This window comes from Mirounga angustirostris, unplaced genomic scaffold (genome assembly GCF_029215605.1).
Source record: "Mirounga angustirostris isolate CCGP_5_RB_7025 unplaced genomic scaffold, mMirAng1.0.hap1 SCAF_9, whole genome shotgun sequence".
NCBI lineage: Eukaryota > Metazoa > Chordata > Mammalia > Carnivora > Phocidae > Mirounga > Mirounga angustirostris.
The window spans coordinates 46,016,052-46,042,511 of record NW_026991717.1 but is presented as its reverse complement, the minus strand read 5'-3'; the positions used below and the strand labels follow the sequence as shown (position 1 = coordinate 46,042,511).

The 26,460-nt window shown below is 42.7% G+C and overlaps 2 protein-coding genes across 10 annotated transcripts in view; one reads left to right on the top strand and one right to left on the bottom strand.

Annotated features, from left to right (window-relative positions):
- Positions 1-12,360, bottom strand: part of MYO1E (myosin IE) — a 194,779-nt gene extending 182,419 nt beyond the window's left edge. The window contains exon 1 of the mRNA XM_064570382.1: positions 11,794-12,360. Within this exon, the coding sequence (XP_064426452.1) occupies positions 11,794-11,796 (3 nt within the window). The 5' untranslated portion in view covers positions 11,797-12,360. The remainder of the gene's footprint in view (positions 1-11,793) is intronic.
- Positions 12,278-26,460, top strand: part of FAM81A (family with sequence similarity 81 member A) — a 129,248-nt gene continuing 115,065 nt past the window's right edge. For 6 of the 9 annotated variants that reach the window (XM_054513506.2, XM_064570403.1, XM_064570408.1 and 3 more), the window contains exon 1: positions 12,284-12,414. The gene's annotated coding sequence lies outside the window, so the exon portion shown is untranslated. Of the gene's footprint in view, positions 12,415-24,041; positions 24,239-26,460 lie in introns of all 9 variants that reach the window. The other 3 variants (XM_064570401.1, XM_054513510.2, XM_064570407.1) reach the window with 3 other exon arrangements.

Genomic DNA, 26,460 nt, shown 5'->3' with positions numbered 1-26,460 from the left:
CCGCTGAGCAAGGAGCCTGATGCAGGACTGGATCCCAGGACCCTGGGATCATGACCTGAGCCCAAGGCAGACGCTTAACTAACTGAGCCACCCAGAAGTCCCTTTATGCTTTATTTTTATTCTGGAAAATCAAGTTAGTTGCCAACAAATAATACCTACCATTACCTCACTGTAACTTACATTGGTTTAGGGTCTATGGGAATCTTACCAAAAAATCTAACTTACCACTTTCCACCTCCCTTTTCTCTAATGCTTTATTATGTTTGCTTTTCAAACTTTTCAAGTAAAAGCAGGTATAGGACCAAGATCCCTGGATTGTGGCTCAAGAGAAAGAGACTTATAACTCTAAGGCCACCTCTTGTATTAATTTGCTAGGTGACCTTGGTCAGGCTATTTAAATTCTTTGGACCTTAGAGGGTCCTCTGAGGAGGCCATGGACCACTTTGGGGATTTATGATTCTTCTTCCCAGGAAAAAATGCACATATGAACATGGACACAAACTTAAGCAAACAATTTCATGGAACCCCCAAGAAATCTCCAGGATATTTCCTATCCTGACAGTCTACATTTAAAGGCCTCGGAGAGTTGAAAGAAACAAGTATTTGTAAAGTCATCACCATGATGCAGGCATGTGGAAGAAGGAATGAAGAGACCAATAACCACGAACTGGTTCTACCAATCCTACCTAACCATATAGTACCTGAGTAGAGCTAGGACTGTAGGGTAGGGAGCCACCCCTGTCCTGCAACCCAAGACAAAGTATGCTGAGAAATCATTTCTCCATACTCCTGCAGATGAAATGGGGACAAGTATCAGGAAGACTGCCCAAGGACTGGAGATATCTACATTATTCTATAAAACAAAGCCCCTACTGTTAGAAGTCAAAGGGAATTACCAAAGAGTAATTGGTGCCAAGAGCTGAGTTTTGCTTATTTAAAAGCCAACCTAATACAGAGATAGGATAAAATGATATCTAAAATTTGCTCCAACATAAACCAAGGGAAGGTGAGAATACAGAAAACAAGACTGGAATAATTATATGCCAATAAATTAGACAACCTAGAAGAAATGGATATATTCCTAGAAACACACAACTTAACCAACACCAAATCATGAAGAAATAGAAAAATCTAAACTATTAGTAAGGAGATTGAATCAGTAATCAAAAACAGCCAAACAAAGAAAAGTCCAGGACCAGATAGCTTCACTGATAAATTCTACCAAATATTTAAAGAAGCATTAATGCCCCTCTCAAACTCAAAAATGAAGGAGGAAGGAACACTTCCAAACTCATTTTACAATACCAGAACTACCCTGATACCAAAACCAGACAAGAACACCACAAGAAAATTACAGGCCAATATCCCTGATGAACATAGATGCAAAAATCCTCAACAAAATCCTAGCAAACCAAATTCAACAATACAGTAAAATGATCACACACCAAGATCAAGTGGGATTTATTCCACAGATTCAGGGATGGCTCAACATCCAAAAGTCAATCAATGTGATACACCCCATTAACAAAATGAAGAAAACAAGATCAGCCATGAGTTGTGAAGTTTGTTGACGTTGGGGGATGAGTTTTCTCCCCATTTGTGTAGTTTAATTTTTTCCATTTAAAACGAGAGGGAGAAAGAGAGAACGTCAAAGTGAAAGATCCATGGGTTAATGGATTTTTGAGAACCGTGTCCAAAGCTAAGTTAATCCTCGATTCACATCTTGTTGGGGAGCCCACAGACAGCACAGTCTGTGGCTCACAGAATATGGACTTGACATGGGGTTATTTGGGGCACCATCTTACAGTCCAAAAGACATGACTTTCAACCAAGACAAAAAAGTATTTTTGTGTGTGTGAAGCAAGTCTTTGTCCACGGCAAAGCTCATATGCTGGCTGAGAAGGCAGAATTAGGCAGCAAGCAGTTACTGTCCCCACCTGTTCCAAACAGTATTCTACCCTTCTGTCCAACAAGCCGTCCAGCCCCGTCTGGTTTGGCATGATTCACTGCACTCTCAGTTCGGACTTCCTTGTAAAATACTTGTTATTTTCACAAAGCTCCCTTTAACAGATAGAAAACTATTTTTCTTCTGGTTGTTAGCTTCTGCTTTTATTTGTTTTCTCCAACAAAAATAGCAATTGAAGATCATACCGAGTCTCCATAACGCAAAAGAACCGCAGTTCCAATTCCTCGTGCTTTGGGAAAATAGCAATGGATCTATCAGGAGCCATGGGGGCTTTGGCCTTACACTGAGGTTCAGAGAGGGTCAGCCAGGGAAAAACAGAAGCTGCCACTGAGTCTATTCCGGCCTCTGCGTATCCACCCAGTTAAGGCAAGCTGAAAGAAAAGGTTGAGGGTGGGAACTGTCACTGAGCCCTCAGGTGGTCCTCTCCCACATTGACTCTGGGCTTGGCCACGGGGCTTGCTTTGGCCAATGGGACAACAGCAAGCACATGCAAGCTGAGGTTTAAAAAAAAAGTGTGTGCTGGGGCTTGCTTTCTCTTTCACTGTCCTTGGGAACCCGGTGTCCACTGCTATGTAAACAAGCCAGGACTGGTCAGTTGTGAGAACGGATACATGGCCAAGTCATCTCCACTGCCCCAACTGAAACTGTGCCAGCGATCGGATATGGGAGTGAGGGCATCCTAGATCATCCATCCCTAGCCAGGCTATCAGCTGACCACAGGGATCTGAGGAGCCAATCCAGCCCACAACTGTCCAGCCCATGCACAAATCATGAGAACTAGAATAAATGTTTATTACGTAAACTACCGAATTTGGGGTGGTTTATTGTACCAAAAGCCAGCTGACACAACAGGGCAAGAAAAGGTGACTAATGTACTGAACATCCTGGGATGCAACCCCTAATGACCCTTTACATAACACTCAGTGGAACTTAATAATGATTTGATTGTATGTCAACTGTCATTAAAGTAATCTGACATAGATCCACAATTGACCATACTCCCTAATATTCATCTCAACACAATGTTTGCTACAACTCTTGGAATGAAATCGTATGGGCTTCAGAGGTTTATAAACCTCCTAAAATTATATGAAGAATTGTAGGTTTATGTGTCTTAATTGGAAAAAGATGTTAAAAATATGGATAATAACGTAAGTATCTATACACACAATGGTCAGAATTAACGATACTATTTTATTGTATTCGCTAATATATAAAGCAAATGAAACATTACCAATAGTGTTAAAGTTAGTCAATTGACCCCATTCTTCTCCCTTTTCTCCATCCTTTTTTTTTTAATTAATCTCTACACCAAAGCTGAGGCTTGAACTCACAGCCCTAGGATCAAGAGTCAGACTCTACCAACTGAGCCAGGCCAGGAAGGCCCTCTCCTTCCCTCTTTAGCAGCTTGAATTTGATCTTTCCAGTCCATTGATTTGTATTGTAAAAGAATATATACATAAATATATATATATGTATGAATATATATCCCCAATGTATATAATTTTGTGGGTTTTAATTTTTCTTAAATGATTTTTATTATATGTATTTTTCTACAACTTGCCTCTTCACCAAACACTATTTTTGTGAGATCTATCCATATTGATACCTATTATCAATAAGTTGCATGTAGTTAGGCCTCCCTACTAATGGACATTTAGATTATTCTTGTTTGTTTTTGGTTTTACTATTACAAACACTGTTGGGACAGGTCAATAGCTTACAACGTATTTTCAGAGGACCTCAGGACACCCCCAAATATTAGCAATCTCTGACAATCTGATGGGGGAAAGTTGAATTGCTATTGTTTTGTAGACATATTTCTGCATTTGAGCGTTCGCAAGTCTCGGAGGAAGTCATCTTTATTTAGACTCTAAAATAGCTCAATAGATGCTTCTACATTTCTAACAAAAGTCTGCATCTACTTGGGACACTTTTGTTGGTGCTGAAAAGTCCTACAATTAGACAATGATAGTATCCAAATCATTCTATTGCCAAGAAATGTTATGCTAAGTTGCTGTCAACATCAAATGCTGGTCATACCAATTAAATCACTAAGAGACAAATGATATGGTATCCTAATTTTTATTTGTTTTCTGTCATGTACAAGGACTAACACGCTAGATTTTTTTGTGGTTATCTTTTCTTTATTTTCTACCTTTTAATCTAATTGAGGTCAGAGAGCTTTCTAGCAGGACTTTTACTTTTCCACTTATTCCCTGTGTGATATCATCCAGTACCCAAACTTTGTGATATGCAAAGTCCCAAGACAAGGAAATTAAAGCCCAGACCCTTACTGCTCATAATAGGCAATGTTCTTGGGTCTAAATTATCCCACTTTGGTACTACTGAGTAAAATTAACTAAGATAGATTATTTTTTAATCAACCTTGCCTTCCCTCATAAGTATGTGAAATGATTAAGCGTGATACAGATACCTGGATTCAGAAATTTCAAATTAGAAATAATTTACGCAATTGCTTGTGAAAGAGCATAAAATTGGGCGCTTGGGTGGCTCAGCTGGGTTAAGCGATTGCCTTCGGCTCAGGTCATGATCCTGGAGTCACTGGATCGAGTCTCACATCGGGCTCCCTGCTCGGCAGGGAGTCTGCTTCTCCCTCTGACCCTCCCCCCTCTCATGTGTTCTCTCTCATTCTCTCTCTCTCAAATAAATAAATAAAAAATCTTTAAAAAAAAAAAAAGAAAGAGCATAAAATTAACAGACCTGGTTCATTACATACAAGTTGTAGGTCCCTGAACAGTTCTCTTTCCCTTGCTACATTTCGGTTTCTTAGCTATAAAATGGCAAGAAAAACCATCATTGATGCAAGGGCGAAATGAACTCATCACAAAATGAAAGCTCTTTGTTATCATTCCTCCATTAGACTGTGAGCTCCTCACAAACAAGGCGGTGCTTAATTCATCTGTGATTTCCCAGTGGCTGCCACCATATTTGGTAAGGATTCCTACATATTAAGCATGTATGGTATAACCTCTTTTGCAACTACTGTTGTCTTTTCCACTTTGGGTTCAAAGCTCTCCAACTACTTGCGTTCTCTGATAAGACCACTCATACTTGTTAAGTTGGCCAGAGGCCTGAGCACCCACTGGGTGTCACACATTTGAGTGCCAACACCATAATCTATGGAGAACACCAATAGCACCCACCTGTGAACCAGGACTTGGGAGTGTGGATGTGGAGTGTTGCCCAAGCCTGCGTGTCCTGCTTCCAACTCTGCACCAGAGAGGGGGCTACATGTCTCAGGAGCAACAGGAGGCTGAGCAGTTCATTACTGACCCGAGTGGTCCCAGGGGGTTCAGAGAGGGTCTCCCCAGGACATAGCTCTGGTGGCAAAAGTCTCTACACAGTTATGACAGGTTGGATAATCAGGCTACATGGAAATTATCATACTACCACCTAAATATGATAAACATGCTTACCAAGGAAAAGAATTTATAAAATAGGTGGGAAAATACCGAGCCCAAATTGTACATTTGCCCCACAATTACAACTACAGAAAAATGATGTGCATTTGGATAGGCTGAAAGGAAACCCAAAGACATGAAAATAATTACTGTTAGGGTAGCGGTATCATGGGTGAATTCTTCTAAATTTATTTCATAGAATCTTTTAAAGTTGATACAGTAATGAATCAAAAATAAATGACCTTCCATCTCCAAGCAGGCTTTTTTGAAGGAAAGAAATAAATGGTCATGTCTAGACTCTAAGGAAATAGACCCTAATCCACCGCTACGGTTTGGAGGGAAAAGCCTTCTTAGATTGGGATCAGAAAACCTGGATCTTGGCACTGGCTCAGCCAAATCCTCTCTCTAAGGTTTCAGAAGTCATTTAACCTAAACCTCTCTGAAATCCAGCAAAAGGATTTAGGATAGAATTCTTTTTTCAAGATTTTATTTTTTAAGGTAATTTCCACACCCAACGTGGGGCTCAAACTCACAAACCCAAGATCAAGGGTCTCATGGTCCACCTACTGAGCCAACCAGATGCTCCTAGGACAGAATTCTTAAACACTCTCCTGGGTTACAATGTAGTCAGTCCTACTTTTTACATGTAGTGTATCATTATAAAGTCCCATGAATTAACTTTTACCAAACATATCAGAACTCAAAACATGGGAGAGACATGTGGCCCCCTTCAGGGCAGTTCTTCTATTTATTCCTGCAAAGAGCCACCTCCTCTTTGTCCTCCAAAGCCTGTTCTATATGATATTTCACGTCTTCAGTCAGGCCCATTTTTTTCTCCTTTGAGGCAGAATGTAACTTCCAGAAACAGCTGAGAGGGCCTTGGTATGAAATCTGGTGAGTAATACAGGTGATCAGGCTGAACACTAACATTTTAGGTCATAAAGGGAGTAAGAAAAATAGATTTTCTTAAACGGACATTCAGAAGTGCTCTGTATGTACATTAATGACATTGTTCCCTGGTGACAACTCCGAAGGGGGGGGCTGACTTCACTGGGAGGTACAGTTGCAGGTTCCAAGGCTTGTCAAAACCAATACTTCTATTTTAGGGAGCACTCTTGATTAGTTCTGCTTCTCTCAAGTGTGGCTATCATAAAGACAGGTTAAAAAAAAAAAAAAATACTTTGCTAGGATGCCCCCAAAACCTTTGGTCTCTGCCAAAATAAATTGTGAGGCTGAAATTCAAAACACAATTTGTTTACCATTATTACAGAATGTGCTGGCAAGGCCAAGGTGTTTATTTTTAATACCTTTGGCATTTAACCTTTAACCCCTTATTGCTCTGTAAATATTAAGTAAATATTAAGTCCCAGCAAGGTAAAAAAAAAAAAAAAAAAAAAAAATTTAAAACTCACCACTTTAATCACATACTGATGAAAACATAATTGCTGCATCTTTGTAAAAAAAAATAATAGATGACTCATACTTGAACATCATGACTGTACATAATTTCTACATAGTCCATAATGAAGCTCATAAAACTTTGCATTTGTATACAGGGTTCAAAATTTCTGCTTTTTGAAACTGATGAAGAAAGCTTTCACAAGTTCTTACCAGGTAATGAGGCCCAATCCCTTCTCATTAGGAGATGCAAAGTACTGCATGTTCTCTCTTTTATTTAGTCTCACATGAGCTCATGACGTTAACACTGAGTACAGGAGCAAAAAGTCAGATTCCAAGTCATATTTACCAAAATGCTCATTATCTAGCCCCAATAAGAACCCCTGAGACAGACCTCAAATTCATGAGATTCAACTGGGAAAGGGGTAATAACAGAGGTCCAGCATGCAGTAGAGGGGGGCATTTTCACCCAAAGAGGGGGGTGATGGGTTAAGAAACAGAAATTCAATTTACAGCCTCACCACTCACACAACTTACATACCTACACTAGTGTTTTAGATAGCTCTGAATCTGGATGCAGATTTTCCCTGTTGATAGCTTGGAGGTTCCATGTGCTGAAAATACCACGCAACTCCCTCTCTTAAGGGAAACCCAGTGGGAAGGTGTGGATGTATCAATAAAACACCATTACTGGTATATAGCTAAAGCTTAGACATTCCTGCTGGTGAGTGAATGGAAGTGGTTCTCAGGGATACCACTCTGAGATTTACAATAGAGGGGCCGCAAACAGCTGACCTGCAGGTGTTCGGTGTCTCAGCAATGACCAGAACACTTTAAAAATCAGCAGGTCTGGCGTTAACAATTTGGATTTCTAGCTTCTCTTGAAATATGTAATATGGGGGCACCTGGGTGGCTCAGTCGTTAAGCGTCTGCCTTCGGCTCAGGTCATGATCCCAGGGTCCTGGGATCGAGCCCCGCATCGGGCTCCCTCGCTAGGTCTGTCTGTCAAATAAATAAATAAAATCTTAGTATATGTGCTGCCGAAGCGAGCACAATAAATAAAATCTTAAGAAAAAAAAAGAAATATATAATATGGTCGGTGTGACCATGGTAATACAGTGGATACAACTAACCATGGCCTAAGGTCAAGTAAGGGTGCCTTTTTAGAGGGGCATATTTACTCTCTAGGGGCGAGCCTCATCCCATCAAAAATTGTATCCTGTAGATATTTGAGTTTGCAACCACTGATAAAGCTGAAATACCCAGCAAGAGTGTGGGGGAGGCGGCCTTCACCTTTGGCAACCGTCTCCTTCCTCCACTCCTTGTCCCTCTCCACTGGCTTTCCCTTTGTGCCCTGCACCCACCAAACTTTTCCCATGAGGCTGGACAACTCACACTGGTCCCTAGATGGTGTCGTGAACTCCAGATCTTTCTCTAACCCACGGCGTCCATCAAAACTTTCCTGGTGGTCCCTGGCTGGCTCTGATCAAGACAGCGACTCTTGATCTCAGGCGTATAAATTTGAGCCCTATGCTGGGTATAGAGATCACTTAAAAATAAAATCTTAGGGGTGCTGGGTGGGTCAGTCGTTAAGAGTCTGCCTTTGGCTCAGGTCATAATCCCAGGGTCCTGGGATCGAGCCCCGCATCGGACTCCCTGCTAGGCCGGAAGCCTGCTTCTCCCTCTCCCACTCCCCCTGCTTGTGTTCCTTCTCACGCTGTGTCTCTCTCTGTCACATAAATACATAAAATCTTTAAAAAATAATAAAATAAAATAAATAAAATAAAATCTTAAAAAAAAAACCAAAAAACTTTTCTGTACTTCAACCCATTTTTTTGTTTTGTTTGGGTTTTGTATTATGTCGTTTTGGCCAGGAAACTATTAGCAAATCTGATAAACTGATCAGGGGGAATGGACTAGGTTACCATTCCAGAAAACATATTTTAAATGGATTCCAGGCTTTCTAAATACATGCCCTGCCTTCACCCAAAGGAACCTACCTACCTTGTAGTCAGCTATCTGACTGATGCCTAAGTTCCTAAGTCTATTCCTGTGTATTTTTTATGAATAACATCTGCAATTTACTCCTAAGTAATATGTGTAAGTGAGGAAAAAGGGAGGTATCCTGACCAGTCTGAGGGGATGGCCAATTCAGATTTACTTAAATATTTTAGTATATTTAAGTTCAGAGGAGCCCTATGAATAATAATTTCTGTATTCAAAGTAGATAGCAGAGCCACAGACATGGGCTCCAGCCCATTAGACCGCCCAAACTGTCACAGCCACAAAGCAGAACGTCCTTTGTAAATGATAAGGCCAGATGTGACAAAGGAAATCTTAGTAGGGTATGATCCTTAATTAAAGACAAAGGAGACTGTTGTACCCTCCTAACCAAGGTACCCTAAATTATAAAGACATGCAGAGATTTTTTCTTTTTCAGTTCTTCAAGTCTCCTACGGAAAAAGGTACAAATTAAATATCGCCTGGTGGTGGTGTTACTTCCCCAAAGATGGAGAAAAGTGTTTCAGAGTGAACTTTCAGGAAAAAGCTAGAAGATGAACTGTAAACTGGATACTGTGCTCATGAATCAGAAAATGACAATATTCCTTATGAGTCACAAATGAATGAGTCTTGGCGGCCGTGGGGACGGCTGGAGAGGCTTCCTCATGTGCTACCAGACTTCCTAAAAGATCACACACATAAGCACGCAAACAATAAAACAGGTGCTCTCCCTACAGCCCAGTCAAGGGCCCGAGGAATTATATTCTCCACGCTAACCCTCAGCCACACCCACTGAAGGCAATGCCCCTTCTCTTCCTGCTCTAAGCAGCTGAAGGATGCAGCTGGGCAGACCCAGACAGATGTGAAACACAAAATCAAGTCTCATCTGGCTTGAAAGCGTCTTATAAAAACAGTAACATTATAACTGAGGTTTCTGACTATTTAAGACGGGTGATGCTCTGTTCTCAGACCTCACAGAGCTAATGAACAATTTCTCAAGCCAGTGAAGAAATGATTCATTTCATTTTTGCAGGTTACTCTACACCTAGTCGATTGAGCGATGGCACATCTCCAATTTCAGGACAGCAGGTGTTTCAACTTTTTTCTGATGCCCTGAGAGTCTCTCCTGGATGCCCACATCGGGGCCACCTTTGCTGCTGGCAGGAAACCCATCAACAGGTAGGTCACACCCTGTCCTCCCATAGACACACTACACAGCTCTGGAAAAAATTCTCTTCCTTAGGACATGCATCCTCTGCACCCATTTGATCAACCATCTTCTTCAAAAGCAATGTGGCAGAACTGAGTGTGGAGATTCCGAGCTAAGTTTCTTTAAGCTCTTGACATAAACACATTGATTTTTTTTTTTTTAGAAATATTAAACCACGGAAAATAATTATAGCAATTCCAAAATACTAGGACTATCACATTGCTCAAATTCAAGTGGCCAATTAGGTAGTGGCCCAATTAGGTAGCTCCTCCACCCAACCACACACTCAGTGTAAGTAAATGGTTCTCTTACAGGGGTTCCAAAAATAAGGTAGGTTAGACTGACTTCTTAAAACCTGAAACTTAAAGGGGAAATTTATTTACAGATAAAGTGTCCTCTTAGGGAGGCGCAGAGGTGACACAATTTTGGACTATGTAAAAAGCAAAAGCTTCTGTCAAAGATGCCCTTTTAAAGACTCTCTTGTTTTTAAGCATTCTTTTGAATAAACACAGCATTGGGTCTAGAGCTGCTTTCGAGTTTTGTACGTACGTTCGGATGGGCCTTTGCTACATTTCTCAGGCTGGTCATGCGGGATAGATTTTTAAATTGGTGCTGTACTAGTTATCGTTTTGACTTAACTCCACATTCACGGTCATTAAAACGGAACAAAACAAACCAGAGGAGGATCAGGTCATCCACCCAAGCAGGGTTCTTTGAAAAGAAGCAAGTGTGGAAAATATGAAGCCTTGTAGTAGAACTTTTTTTTTTTCTTTCTTTCTCGGATGGACTATCAATCTCTTCAAAATCGAGTCCTTGCCTTTTGTGCTTCGGGAAGAAACGCACACCACACCAAGACCCGGGGGATGCGGTTCAGGTTCATGGGGGGCGGGTAGAGGAAAAGTCAGAGCCGAGTCAGAGAAAAAGTCAGCCGCTTCCATATATTCCCGAAGTGCCCAAGGAAAAAGAACAAAACACTCGACTTCCTCCCGTGCGACCCGTTCGCGGTACACCCGAAGAGCGCCGGTCACCTCGCCCTCGGGGAAGCGGTGGGGGCGCGGGGTGGCGGTGTTTACTCGGCCTCTCGGCGCAAAGACCCAACGGGCCCGCGCCCGGCGAAGTCCCGGCCGGCGAGGCTGCCGGCGGCGCCCGGCCACGTTCGCTCTCAGCCGCCCGCCCAGCGCCAGGTGCTCGCGCTACCTGGCGCCCCCGCCGGCCTTTGTGCGGCCCGCTCCGCCCGCGCCCGCGTGCGGCTGCCGGGCGGGACAGCTGCGGGCGGCGCAGGGGGGCGGGGGGGCGGGCCGGCAGCCGGCGCCCGCGCCCGCCCGCGGGGAGGGAAGCGCGGGGCGCGCACGGGAGGGGGCGCGGCGAGCCGGCTGCCGCGCCGCGGAGCCGCGGAGCCGCGATCTCCGCCGCGGCGGGCCGGCCCGCCGGGCACCGGCGCTGCCCCACCGTCCCGGCAGGAAGAGAGGGGTCCCCTCCGAGGGCCGCGCCCCCGAGCGCAGAGCTGCCCACACGCTGGCTCCCGACAGCTGGCAGCCATAGCAACCCGGCCACAAAAAGTTTCGCGGCGCCCAGAGCGACTTGCAAGAAAGTTTTCCTTGGCCCCTCACTCCCTCTCCCCCAGCCAGGGTTTACGGAAAGCGGCGGGCAAGCAGAGCTCGCGACGTGCCGACTCCCGCGTCCACCTTCTCCACGCCTGGCCTCGGCTGCGCGCCCAAGGTGGGTGCCCCGCGCCGGCGCTTCCTGCCCCATCCCAGGCTCAGGCGTCCCGGGACGCCGCGCGGCCAGCTCACCATGGTGACTCGCGCCGCGGTCGCGCCTCCGCCGGGTCCGGCTGCCGGGGAGCTGGGGCTGGAACGCAGGCTCCTGGGCGAACTTCAGAAGTTGGTCCCCTTGGCCAAAAGCAGGCTCTCGACACCCAAGCACTCACAGGAGCCAATGGGAACCCTGGAGGGACTCCATCCAGGCGGGATCGGCGACGCTAGGTGAGGGCGAGAAGGAGGCGACTTAGCAGGCGGGGCACATGCTGCCGAAGGCAGGGGTCCCCTCGGACCAGGCGCTCGCCGCCCGCCTAGGTGAGTCCGATGCTCTCGGCGCGTCTGCCTAGCTGCCCAAGCTCGCTCCTTCTTTCTTCGGCCACTTACTCTGTACTCCTCCGGCAGAGCCTCGGCTCGGGCTGGGCAATCTGTCCATAAATGGAGAATTCAGCTCAGGCCTGACCAATCAGGGTTTGTTTTCACAGCGTCACTCCTCAGGGAAACCGTGGTAGCCAACAAGCTTGGGGCTGCTGGAGTTTCCAAAGACCTCTGGATCCTGTAGTCCTCCACGCTAGCTTCCAAAGAGCGCTGCTGACCCGGCTCGCTCCCGGGTGCAAGACCTCAACAGTTAGGAGCAGAACCCTCCGTGAAAGAGAGGTAAGCCTCTCTCTCTCTCTCTCTCTTTTTTTTTTTTTAACGCGAAAATTACAGTAGGTGTGGCTTCCAAGCTGAAGTGGTTTGGTTTTCCCATAACTTTTTTTTTAAGAAGGAAATATTTTATCAGCATAAAAGATCAGAGTCGTGGCAGCCGCCCAAAGGAAATCCTTTTTCTTTCCAACGTCTGGATTGTGAGAAAAGTCAAAAATATCATTTCCCCTACCCCTCCTTTTACCTGAACTTCCTTAGAAAACAAAGGAAGGCTTTTTTTTTTTTCCCCTCTGTCTCTCTTTTGGACTTTTGAATGGTGGAGAAGTTGCAGTGCAGTGAGCAGAGGGACAGAGGAAAGATAAGGGGGGGGAGCGGGGCGGAGAAGCACCATCCAACCTTAGTCAACCCTATCTGTTTCGAATAATTAGCAGTACAACCGTAACTGCAAAGGTGAGTTATTCCAGAATGTGGAGTTTTAAGACATCGGGTGGGCAGTGAGGAGATTGGAGGTGGGGGAAGAATCCTGAAATAAGGTAGAGAGTCTGGTTTTATTGTTTTAAGAGTTCAGAAGGATGGGGCGCCTGGGTGACTCAGTCGTTGAGCGTCTGCCTTCGGCTCGGGTCATGATCCCGGGGTCCTGGGATCGAGTCCCACATCGGGCTCCCTGCTCGGCGGGAAGCCTGCTTCTCCCTCTGCCACTCCCCCTGCTTGTGTTCCCTCTCTCACTGTGTCTCTCTCTGTCAAATAAATAAATAAAAACTTAAAAAAAAAAGAGAGTTCAGAAGGTAACCTTGGTGGGTTACAACAGGACCGTCCTCCCAGGATCTATGGTAGGTAAGAGTTGAAAACTTCCGGCCTAGAGAAAGTATGAAGCATAATGATTTATTGTTGTGATTTACTTTATGAACTTTGGTGGTAGACTTTAACTTGATGTAGGATCCTAGAGTTGGTATGCATGTTAAAAATCATCTTGCTTGGAATGGGTAAACAAAATGGAATACTATTCAGCCTTTAAAAAGGAAAGAAGTGCTCACGTGGACCACAACATGGACAGACCTTGGACACATTATGTTAAATGAAAGAAGCCAGGCACAAAGACCACATATATTATATGATTCCATTTACATAAGAGTAAAGAATAGGGAAATCTATAGGGGAACGTAAATTAGTGATTGCCGGGGCCTGGGAGGAGAGGAGGATGGGAGTAATTACTAATGAGTATGCGTTTTCTTATTGGGGTGATGAAAATATTCTGGAATTAGATAGTGTTGATGGCTGTACAACTTTGTGAATATACTGAAAGCCACTGACTTATACATTTTAGAAAGGTATGTAAATTGTACCTCCATTTTAAAAATTGAAAGACACAATCATGTTGACTAAATTCTTCTCGTAATCATCCACACAGTCAGGCAATAGATATAATTGAACGCCTACTATAGGTCAGCACAGCAGCTGTGAGTACAATGGTTTCTTGCCTCACCAAGCTTACAATTTTAGAAGGAGCAAGACAGAAAATAATTTTTTTTTAAGATTTTATTTATTTATTTGAGAGAGCACGAAAGCGAGAGAGATGGGGAAGCAGACTCGCCACTGAGCAGAGAGCCCGACACGGGACTCGATCCCAGGACCCTGAGACCATGACCCGACCTGAAGGCAGATGCTTAACCGATTGAGCTGCCCAGGCGCCCCAGAAGATAATTTTAAAAAACAATAAATAACTATAGGAAAGGTACAAATATAATGAGAAGTGACAGGGGTTTTGTGCAAGGAACTGCTGTACTGGGAGCTACAGTTTAGGTTAGAGAATTCATCTGGCAGTAATCTGTAGTATGAACTGGACAGGAAACAGGAGACATCTGTCGTGCACTCACTCTGTACTAGGCACTGGGGAGGTACAAACAGACAGGACCCACCAAATTCCCAGGGAAACTGATTCCACGTTTCAGGGGCATGCCCGAATGTGATCAGGTATCTTAGGAACTAATGAACAGAGGTTACCAAAAGGAATATTGGAGTTTACCAGTTATATAAGAAGCACTGCTTATGTTGGAAATGACATGTTACCTAAGCCACCATCCCATCCACAGTCAACCCTGATTAGTAGTTGGATTGACATGGGCTTAGAGAGAGACAGGCAAAGATTTGGTGGTTTTCCCTGGTAAACCAGGGATACAATGAGACACTGAAAAATCTTTCAATAATCCAACAACAATTTATCAATCTTGGATTGATCTAAAACTATCTTGACACTAAATGTTGTTTTTATTAACATTTGAGGGGTTTTTTTAAATGCTTTTTTTTTTTTTTTAAGTAGGCTCCACACCCAGCTTGGAGCCCAACACAGAGCTTGAACTCACAACCCTGAGATCAACACCTGACCTGAGATCAAGAGTCCAATGCTTAACCGACTGAGCCACCCAGGCATCCCTAACTGCCCTAATAATCTCTTTCTAGTTTTAAGAGGTAATTCCAATAGGTGGAACTCTGATAAAGATCTATGCTTGTGTTCATTTTTCATGATTTTGTAATATGATTCTTTTCCAGATTGAAATATAAATATATATATATATATATTAATTTGTATGGTGGAGTGCCTGGATAACATAGTCAGTTAACCATCCGAGTCTTGATCTCAGCTCAGGTCTTGATCTCAGGGTCATGAGTTCAAGCCCTGCGTTGGGCTCCATGCTGGGCGTGGAACCAACTTAAAAAAAAAAAAATTGCATGTCTAAGCAGTACTTAGATTATAAGATTTAGTGGCACATAAAGGTGAATTTGAAGTCTGGCTTTTTCACTTAACTAGCTGTGAGTTTGTAATTTTTCTGTGCTTCAGTTCCTTTATCTGTAAAATACATTGATGTGCGTATGAAATGAAATATCTGTAAAGATGGCCAACAAATAGTGGTTCCTGTCTCCTGCCACCTGCCATATGTTCTAGGTCAGGGATTCAGACCTAGGTCCCTGGGTAGGATCAGACAGATTGAGGCCGTCTGAATTATATGCCAAGTCGTGGGGGCTTCTGTGTGTGCCCTTTCCTACAGGGAGAGTTAATAGCTTTCATCAAATTCTCAGAGATGACGTTAATTGCCAAAACATTATTAAGACCCACAGCTCTTCATTACGTTAGTTATACCTTCCTGGATCTTTGTCTTTGTGTTTTTCTTGGGGTATAGGGATTAGAACTGAGTCTGATACTGTAAGGGCAGAGCTTGGATTCTCAAAGCAGAACCCATAATTCACACTTTGAACATAGAATATAGAGTATAAGCGTGTGATAGAGCCTATCATTTCACAAAAAATCCCTTCAAGCCCTGCCCTGCTCCTTCCCCATCTTAGGAAGATAAATTGTCAGTTTTATGCTGTGGTTTACGTGGGAGAGTCCTGGTTTATGCCTTTATCTCAGTGAAATTATTAATAGAACCCCTCTTGCATTCCCAAAACGGCCTGATAATTTGCATGATCAATTATGGTCACCCTAGACTTTTGGCCAAATTGCAGCCCCCCCTCCCGCCAAAATTCTCGCTTTATAAAGCTTTCCCGATTTTTTTATTTATACCTATTTTTGAGAGGACTCATCAATATCGGTATATTACCCTATATTCTTCGTTATTTGAGCTCATAGTAGCAATGAAATGAAAACAACTTCTAAAATTGTAAAACTCATTATAGACACATGATGGAGCTAGTCAGATGAGACTCTACACATATGTGGGCATGATTAAAAATGCAGTTTTATCTGGGCTTGAATGAAAAGGAACAAAGAAAAAAATCCAAATGGAGACAAAGCACAATTCTGTATGAATCTAGCAGTGAAAACAGCCACTGCTTATACATTTTGGAAAACAATCAGTAAGAAGATAAAATAAGTCAACGAAACTAGTTTCCATGTCAGTACCGTAAGAGAACATCAGAATGCATTCACAACAATATAATTAAAGAAAAATTTGTTAATGGGAAGATTAGGCCAGAAATCTTTACCAAAGCACTAGTGAAAAAGATGCTTATATCACATCGATGTGGGATGTCCTGGGCAATCACTATTTCTACCATAACAGGTATTTATTAGGTTCAGTAGGTATCAGCTCTGAGCTAAGTGCTTACCATATAATATCTTATCTAATCTTCCACACAACCGTATTAACTTCATTTGCAATTAAGAAACGAAGCTGAGCTTTGCAACTCCCATAAAGAAGAGTGGCAAGACGAAGGTCCGTTCTGCCACCAACAAGGTGACCAGAGAATACACCATCACTGTTCACAAGTGCATCCATGCAGTGAGTGTCAAGAGGTGTGCCCCTTGGGTATTCAAAGAGACCCAGAAATTTGCCATGAGGGAAATGGGAACTTCTGATGTGTGCATTGATACCAGATGCAACAAAGCTCTCAGGGCCAAAAGAATAAGGAATGTCTCATCCCATATTGGTATGCGGTTGTCCAGAAAATGCAATGACAGTGAAGATTCACCAGACAAACTCAGGTTACCTGTGTACCTGTCACCACTTTCAAAAATCTACAAAAAAAAAAAAAAAAAAATCTACAGACAGTTAATGTGGATGAGAACGAACTGCTGATTCCAAATAAAGTTATAAAACTGCAAAAAAAAAAAAAAGAGAGAAGAAAAAAAGAAACTAACCGAGTTTGAAGTAACTTGCCCAAGCTATCACTCAGTTTTTCTGCATAGAATCTATATATTTGCTTGACTCTGAAGCCCCCAACTCTTACCCTATAAGCAGTAACTCCATAGTAGGAATGTCCTACTACAAATTTCAGAAGGACTTTTCCCTGATGCGGGCCCAATATGAATAGGAACCCATTTATTAAAACCCTGGGAGCCTCTCCAAGCCAGGGCTCCTGGAAAAATTCTTGCTTTTTTTATGGGAACTAAAAATCACATTTATATTAAAAAATTACATTTGTATAGAGAGTTTAACTCAACTTTAAACATCTTTGTTCTTTTCCTAATATGTTAATATTGATTGTACAAAGGATAGTGAAGAGAATTTCAACAGTTGGGTAACATAATGTGATGCTACTTCTGATTAATATTAAAAAAGTTTTGTGGGATGCCTGGCTGCCTCAGTTGGAAGAGCTTTCTACTCTTGATCTCACCGTCATGAGTTAGAGCTCCATGTTGAGTGTAGAGATTACTTAAATTAATAAAACTTAAAAAAAAGTTTTATGGGGCACCTGAGTGGCTCAGTTGGTTAAGTGTCCGATTCTTGATTTTGGCTCAGGTCTTGAGCTCAGGGTTCTGAGTTCAAGCCCCACAGGGGGAAAAAAAATTAACAGCTCATTAAATGCATTTTGTTATTATGTTTTCTCTGATTTAAGCCAATATTTTCTTTTTCTTTTCTAGTTTCAATTTGACTGTTAGATAGAGAATATAAACTCTGGCCTTCCTCCAGATTTAAAAATGATTCAGTAATGAGTAATACTAGTTATGATGTTCCATGATCTATCAAGGAGTGAGGTATTTCACAGAAGTGAGCTTTGCAGATAACTGAATCTCCTTGGATCCACTTCGTGTCCACACCCTGGTTTTCTTTCTTCTTCCTCTTTCCTGTCAATTATACTATCTTACTGGATTTTGTGTATTCTTGTAAGTCATCTTTAGTCTTTGCTCAAACAAGGAAGGCATGTATAAATAAATATATGTATTTTAAAAACTAAAAAAATAACAAGTGCATGAACCTTGCCTTTTTAAGGAACCAAAACGTTTTTTTAACTTGAAGGTAATTTTTTCTGTAGTAAACTGCTTGCTTCACTGCCTTCTGCATGGCAAGCAGCTTGTGCCTGCAGACTCAAGGTCGTCACTATAAATACCGATTATCACGCAGCGTTGTACTGAGCGGAGCTCCTTGGGGATGATGAATGGAATGGCTTTTTGCCACTAGGTATCATGGCCCAGTATCACTGTACCTGTGCAGTTCTTTCTTGTTTGTTTTGTCTTTCTTTCCCCCTCCCTCCCTCCCTTCCTTTCTCCCTTCCTTCCTTTTAAGATTTTATTTTTTTTTAAGATTTTATTTATTTATTTGAGAGAGAGAGAATGAGAGAGAGAGAGCACATGAGAGGGGAGAGGGTCAGAGGGAGAAGCAGGCTCCTTGCTGAGCAGGGAGCCCGATGTGGGACTCAATCCAGGGACTCCAGGATCATGACCTGAGCTGAAGGCAGTCGCTTAACCAACTGAGCCACCCAGGCGCCCTCCTTTTAAGATTTTATTTATTTTATTTATTTATTTGAGAGAGGGAGCGAGCAGGGGGAAGGGGCAGAGGGAGAAGCAGGCTCCCCGCTGAGCAGGAAGCCCAACCCTGGGATCATGACCTGAGCCCAAGGCAGGTGCTTAACTGACCGAGCAACCCAGGTGCCCCTGTTTTGTGTTTCTTGATTTTGTTTTTAAGTTATGTCCTCCAACGTCAGAGACTTTTTTTCTCCTGCTATCTGCTGTTCTGGTTTAGTCTCTTTAGTAACGAGGAGATGGAAAAAGCACACGAGTGGCTTCATGAGAAAAAGATTTTAACGGTATATATGTCCAGGAGCCCAGGGGAAGCAGAACACAGAGGAAGGTGGGCCTGTGTAGCAGTCTGTCCTCTGGCTTCCTGGCTTCTCTGCATGGATGGCTGTTCTTCTCTGTTTCTTTCAGCTTCTCCCCCTTTAAGAAACTCCCTCATTGCTCCTCTTCCCATAATTTCAGCTTGCAAGTTGTCCTTAGTTTGTCATAGTCCTGAGTCAGGTCCCTCTTGATTCGAGTTCCAGAGAGAGAAGTGGTGGGGTGGGAGCAGAGAGAGAGAAAGAGAATCTGACTCACACAGTCAAACCACGCCACCCAGGTCATAGGGCCTTGGCAAGCTCATGCAAGGCGCTGCGTGGATGAGGTGTCTGTACAGTGGCATTCCAAGCAGATGTGGTCACAGGGGTGGTGTCCCTAAAGATGGTGAATGGGGACAGAGTCTCTGAGGAAGGGACATAACAGGCACTCCAAACTGGGGGCATGTAGCAGTCTGCCTCCTGCATCTGTCTGCTGCCTTAACCTATACACAGTATCTTGGGGAGGCCATGGGGGCAGTTCCATTCACCTCTTCAACACCCCCAAATAGCATGGGTTTGCAACAGTCAGCATCATTTCAACTCATCATCATGCACCTATAAATGTTTTTATATATTTAAGACGTGACATCTGTTTTGCCTTTATTATCATGCACCTATAAATGTGTTTAGAGATATGGTTATAAATATTTGTGCATTTACAGAGATGTGTATGTGAATGTGTATCTAAGATAACACCTTTTTCAAGATATTGTTGGAAACATTTGGGGGAATTTGCTTTTTTTTCTTAATAGACTATTTTTTAGAGCAGTTTTAGGGTCACAGGCAAATTGAGGGGAAAATACAGAGATTTTCTATATGCCTCCCACTCCCACACATGCATAGCCTCTCCCATTATCTATAGGGGGATTTGCTTTAAATAGAGTGTTTCTTAGTGTTGGTGCTTTGCAGGTTGGCAGCACGGTTTCCAAACCACTACTGTGTTCACTCACCACAAGAAACATTTGCTGAGCACTATTGTAGGCACTGGAGAAGTAGAAGACAAATGCCCTGTCCCCAAAGGATTCACATCTTTCCATGTACATCAAAAACATATACAACAGAGGCGCCTGGGTGGCTCAGTCGATTGAGCATCCGGCTCTTGATTTGGCTCTGGTCGTGATCTCAGGGTCGTGAGATCGAGTCCCACATCAGGCTCTGCGCTCAGCATGGAGTCTGCTTGTCCCTTTCCCTCCTGCTTTGCCCCTCCCCACCACCACCCCTGTGCACGTGTGCGTGCTCCCTAACAAATAACCAACTAACTAAATAAGATCTTAAAAAAAAAAATACAACAACACAAGGGCTTCCTACTTTCATATGCAACATGTTCCTGAAAATACACACCGATGCCAGATAAATGAAATTCAAAAGCAGATTTGTGTGTTTTAAGGAGAGGGCTCTATTTTCAGAGGGCTAAAATTTAGTGTAAAATACCTAATTATGCCTTGTCTCTTAGATATAGTCTTAGGCTCTAGTCCAGAATTTAGTAAATTTTTTTTTTTTTTAAAGCAAGCTCTACTGTCCAACGTGGGACTTGAACTTGTGACCCTGAGATCAAGAGTCACATGCTCTACCAACTGAGCCAGCCAGATGTCCCAGTAAATGTTCTTTAAATTTGGACTTCTCCATCCCAGCTGAGCAGAATTGACCATATAAAGTCTAAAAGGAAGGCAGCTTTCCAATTTGGGTCAGCCTATTTACATCTCTACAAATCATGAATCGTTTTCCTTATCTATAAAAACAGATAAAGATAATACCTCCATCATTTATTTCTTATATAGTACTGTGAGAATTCAATAAAATAAGTCATATAAAGTGATTAGAATAGTGACTAATGCATAGAGAATTCTCAGTATGAGTTGCATTATTGAGCCTCAAGATTCACTACGTTCTGCATACCTTATGATTTCCTCTCTCAATTGTTCTAAGTTTATGAGAACTACACTACTGTTTACTGGTGTTTGCATTTATATTTTCCCGTATTTCACTAATTTTGATAAAGCAACAAGGCTAAACGCAACCTAGTAGAAACATAATTAAATGAATGCTGCTAGGTTGACAGAGATGGTGACGTAGATGGAATTGAACTGTGAGCTGAGTTGGCAGACAGCACCCTCATGAGAGCAATCAAAATGTTCTCTTGTCACCTGGGTGATTGCCGGGTGCCGTATGGAAAGATGGCTCAGGTGCATTCATGTATAATGTCCTCATCTGTACGAAAGTGAATGTACAAAGACCAAGGGCACCAGGAGATGGCTTCTCTCTTTATTATAATTAGATTCCTGGAAATCTCAAAGCCAAGCATGCATGCCTTCGATAAGACATTGTAGGAAATGGGATTCTATATTTGACCAAGAATGTGATTCTAAAAGCAGCTATGACAGTTACAAGCTTCTATGATTTAAGGTAGTACAGTTCTACTACAATTTTTTCCAAATGGTATAAAATGGTTATAAATGTGCACTTTTATAAGGGATCTCTGGATTGAAAAGTATATTAAAGCACCTAAAAATACCACACAGCTATCATAAATCCTTACGATGTAAATTTTTATTTTATTTATTTTTTTAGAGGTGGGGGAAGGGCAGAGGGAGAGGGAGAGACACAGAGTTCGATCTCATGACCCTGAGATTAGGACCTGAGCTGAAAGCAAGAGTCACACACTCAACCGACTGAACCCTCCAGATGCCCCTTTACTATGTAAATTTTCCCTAAAATAGTATCCCAACTCCTATAACTATTAATTAAACATTTCATTAAGAATTTTTTCTTGGGGTGCCTGGATGGCTCAGTCATTAAGCGACTGCGAAGCAACTGCCTTCAGCTCAGGTCATGGTCCCAGAGTCCTGGGATCAAGCCCTGCATCAGGCTCCCTGCTCAGCGGGAAGCCTGCTTCTCCCTCTCCCACTCCCCCTGCTTGTGTTTCCTCTCTCGCTGTGTCTCTCTCTGTCAAATAAATAAAATCTTAAAAAAAAAAATTGTTTAAAAAAAGAATTTTTTCTTAATTTCTTTTCACTTTAAAAACTAGGAGTAGGGGGGCACCTAGCTGGCTCGGTTAGAAGAGCGTGCAACTCTTGGTCTTGGGGTCATGAGTTCGAGCCTCACCACTGGTTACAGAGATTACTTAAATAAAAATAAAACTCAAAACTTGAGAGTGGTGGCAGGAGGCAATGCTTAGGAATAATTTGTAAAGTACGAGAATTAATGTTTTTTCTTGATAAATTTCCCTACAAAGTTAAGTGATTTAAAACCATTCCCTGGGCACCTGGCAGAAAAAAAAGAATAACAGGTAACAGAATAAAAAGTGATTGAGTGAATAAATAAAAACCCACCAAAAAATACTAGACTTCCAAATTTTTTTGTAGTACATTATCACTGGCTTTAACTTGCAAAAGAGATATATGCTTCTTGTTATAAAGCCTACGAACTTAGAGTTTATAAAATGAAAAGTGAGTGTCTACCTGCCCACACTCACTCCTACAAGATTTTAAATGTGAGAAAATTGTGATTCCATTAGTAGAAAATGAGAACCCAAGAGGAGGCTCCAGGTTCAGTGAGCTCCATGTTAGATGTGTTCAGTTGGAGCCAACAGAGGCCCCAGGCACCCCTGGGGGAGCCTGGCTGAACCTCAGGACCCTGTCCTGGCCAGGTGTCCTGTTGCTTGTGATACCAATCATTCCTTCTGAAACTTTTCCTCCTTACCTCTCTGTTGGTAAAGCTGTGACTGTTTTAGATGGGAATATAAATAGGTAGAAACCCTATGGCACTTTGACACTATCTAGCAACATTACAGAATTGTGCAGTCTCTGACCCAGCCATTCTGCTTTCGGGAATTTATCCAAAGATGTACACACACAATGCAAATTAACATATGCCTACAAAGCATCATGGGCATAGCAGAAGATTGGAAACAACCCAAATGCCCATCATTAGTGGAACTGGCTAAATATATTAGAGGACAACATATACTAGATTTTTTTTTTTTTTAATTTTAAAGAACTTTTAAAACAGAATGAGGAATTTCTCTCTGAACCGATATGGAAATACATCTCAGCTAAATTTCTGAGATGTATTAGTAAGTTGAAATGAAAAGAGCAAAATACTGGATAGTATGTATATCAAACAATAGAATGTATTTCAAGAATAGTATGTATATCAAGGTACCTTTTGTGTAAGAACATAGAGTTGGGGAAATAATAGGTTTGTATTTATGTTTGCATGAAGAAACTTTAGAAAAGACACAAAAACACAGTAAGTATGAGACACGGGAGCAGGGGTAGAAGCAAGACTGTACACTGGTTTATAATGCTTGATTTTTCAACCATTGTAAACATTTTGTTCAGAAACATTTGCAGATGGAGTGGGGGGTGCGGTGGGAGGGATGGGGTGACTGGGTGATAAACATTGGGGAGCGTATGTGCTCTGGTAAGCGCTGTGAATTGTGCAAGACTGTTGAATCTCAGATCTGTACCTCTGAAACAAATAATGCAATATATGTTAAGAAAAAAAAAGAAGAAGAAGGTAGCGGGAGGGGAAGAATGAAGCGGGGGAAATCGGAGGGATAGACGAACCATGAGAGACGATGGACTCTGAAAAGCAAACTGAGGGTTCTAGAGGGGAGGGGGGTGGGAGGATGGGTTAGCCTGGTGGTGGGTATTGAGGAGGGCACATTCTGCATGGAGCACTGGGTGTTGTGCACAAACAATGAATCATGGAACACTTCATCTAAAACTAATGATGTAATGTATGGGGATTAACATAAAAATTAAAAAAATTAAAAAAAAAAAAAGAAACATTTGCAGATATTGTTACCCAGCAGAATACATTGTTAGGGCAGAATAATACGAAGGCCACATAGGGGATCATGTCAGCAAAGATTTTGAAAGCATAAGGAGGACTTCTTGGAGTGGTGCCATATGAGCTGGCTGTTCTCAGAGATCAATCTAGAAAGGTGAAGAATTAGCATAGAATCTTCTAGGTGTTAGGATCTATATACACAAAAGCCCAGGGGTATGAAACCTCATTGAGTATTTGGAAACGTTTCTCCCCAGGACACTTTCTCAAAGTCACTAAGAAAATAATGCGCTGAGATGCACTTTTGTCTCTGCGGCTGTCGCAAAATAAGTCTGGTTTTTCAGTCTTTGCTCCACGTAAAATATCATCTACGATGCTGCTGATGTACTGTTGATACCCCATCCTCAGGGGTGTCAGATCTCCTCCATTGCTCATCTTTGAGAAAAGTCGTCAGGTAAGTGTGAAGTTACTTACGCCATGAAAATTGTAATCCTAATCCTTTCTAGGACAGCACTTAACAGAAAAGTCAGATAATTAAACCTGATTTTTAACCTCTTTAACTTTAGTCAGAAATAGGTCTGTTGTGACTAAGGGACTCAAGATTGTGTAGTAATTTCCTTAAACGTTGAAGTCATAAAAGCGTGTGCCTCCCTTGTATTTCTTATCATTTCATATCTCCATTTGTATCTTGTTATCCTTTCCACCGAACATGGACCATGAGAAAAGCGGTTGAATAGTAGAGTAGGTGATTCCTGATGACAGGATAATGGAAAGTCAACTTTGTTTTGACCAAACCTCGTGAAGTTGCTCAATAATCCTAAAATGACTCATTTTAGTACTTTAAAATCACAATAATCCTGTTGCCTTGAAAACATAGCTTTAGGGAAGTGAATCTAATTATGTTAAAACCCATCTCTCTCTCTCTTTCTCTCTCACACACACACACACACAGACACACACACACACCCCATTTATACAGAGAACAAAAAAAGCCTTGAAGAAAATATAACAAATGTTTACATGGATGGGATTCAGATGGTAGGACCATGGATGGTTTCTCTTTTCCTTTAACTTTTTCTGTATTTCCCAAATTTGATTTAATGAGCATGAATTACTTTTATAGTAAAAACAGAAAAGAAAACCAACCAAAGCACACATTCAAAAGCGGAGAGTTTGGTGGCCCAAGGCCAAGTGTGCAGCTCATCTCTTAGTTCATCAGGCAGGAAGCCCCGAGGGCATTTGCTGTGGCTACTCCTTAGCTTCATTGTCAGGTACTTTCTCATGGCCCCTGAAGCCTTCACACAGTCAGCTCTGGGGAAAGAAGAATGGATGCCCGCGATTCCTTCTACGGGTTAACCCAAAGCGCCATGACCCTTGGTCCCTCGTGCTGTCACTCCAAGTTTGAAATTTAGAATTCTTAGACACCTTGAAGTTCCTTGCCAGAACATGGCGGCATGGGGAGAGCTCGTCTATGCTTTGGCCCTCATCCTGTATCCCCTTTCTCTTCCCACTCTTCCTGCAGCAGCAAAGATCCCTTGCATATGCATATGAACTCCCCAGCCGGTGTATCCAAGCTCCCCCCCCCCAACTCCGCACCCCCCATTCCCCCCACCTCAAAACTCACTCTTCATTGACTCCTTTTTTTTTTTTTAAAGATTTTATTTATTTATTCATGAGAGACAGAGAGAGAGAGAGAGAGAGGCAGAGGGAGAAGCAGGCTCCCAAGGAGCAGAGAGCCCGATGCGGGACTCGATCCCAGGACCCTGGGATCATGACCTGAGCCGAAGGCAGACGCTTAACCATCTGAGCCACCCAGGCGCCCTTCATTGACTCCTTAAGCCTCAGGTGCACATACCAGCATCGGGGTCACCCTTAGAAGGACTGACCTGGGAAATATCTTCTTTGGGCTTGGAGGCAAGTTTGACAATGTTTGGGCAGAAAATTCTGGAGTCCCATGGAAAAAACAGAAGTGATGCCAAACAGTCCACTCCTAACTCAATCTCTGTGGGTCCTCCTCTAGATGGCTTGGAGAAATTCAGGGTCAAGGTCATTACTTATTAACTGCCAGTGCTGCTAGGAGGCAGAATGGTTGATTTCATGACTTCTAAAGGTTATTTATGCCACCTTAGACTCCTCTGCTGAACAGAGTATTGGGGGAGCTCAGTAAACCGTGGTCTATACCCCAACCCTCAGTGCCCTTTGGCCAGCTTCTGATGTGAAGCAAAGTGCCCTCTGTTCCTCAAAGCTCTCTGCTCTGTTGGGCATGAGGACCAAAGGGGAAGATCTTTAAAGGCAGAGTATATCAGCAGGCATTGTTAGTTTCCCTGAATTGGTCATAAATCGCCTTTCCAGATACCAAGGCTGGAAGGCAGAGGAGGAATATGAGGAGATAGTTAAAGATAATGAAGGACTGAAGAAGGACCACCAGGCATTCTATCTCTGCACCTGTAGTTCAGGTGCAGTCAGTTCTGTTGGGAGGTATCACCCAAAGCCTTCTGACTCTTGTCCGATGGTATGGGCCCAACCATGAGAGAGGGCAGCCCTGAAGGCCATGAGTTCAGAACATCAGAATGGGAAGGGTTGTAGGAGAGGCCTAGAAGCTGAGTGTGACTCAGCCTCAAGTGCTGCTACAGTCAATTCTATCCCCTACTCAGATGTGTGCTCCATGTGATCTCA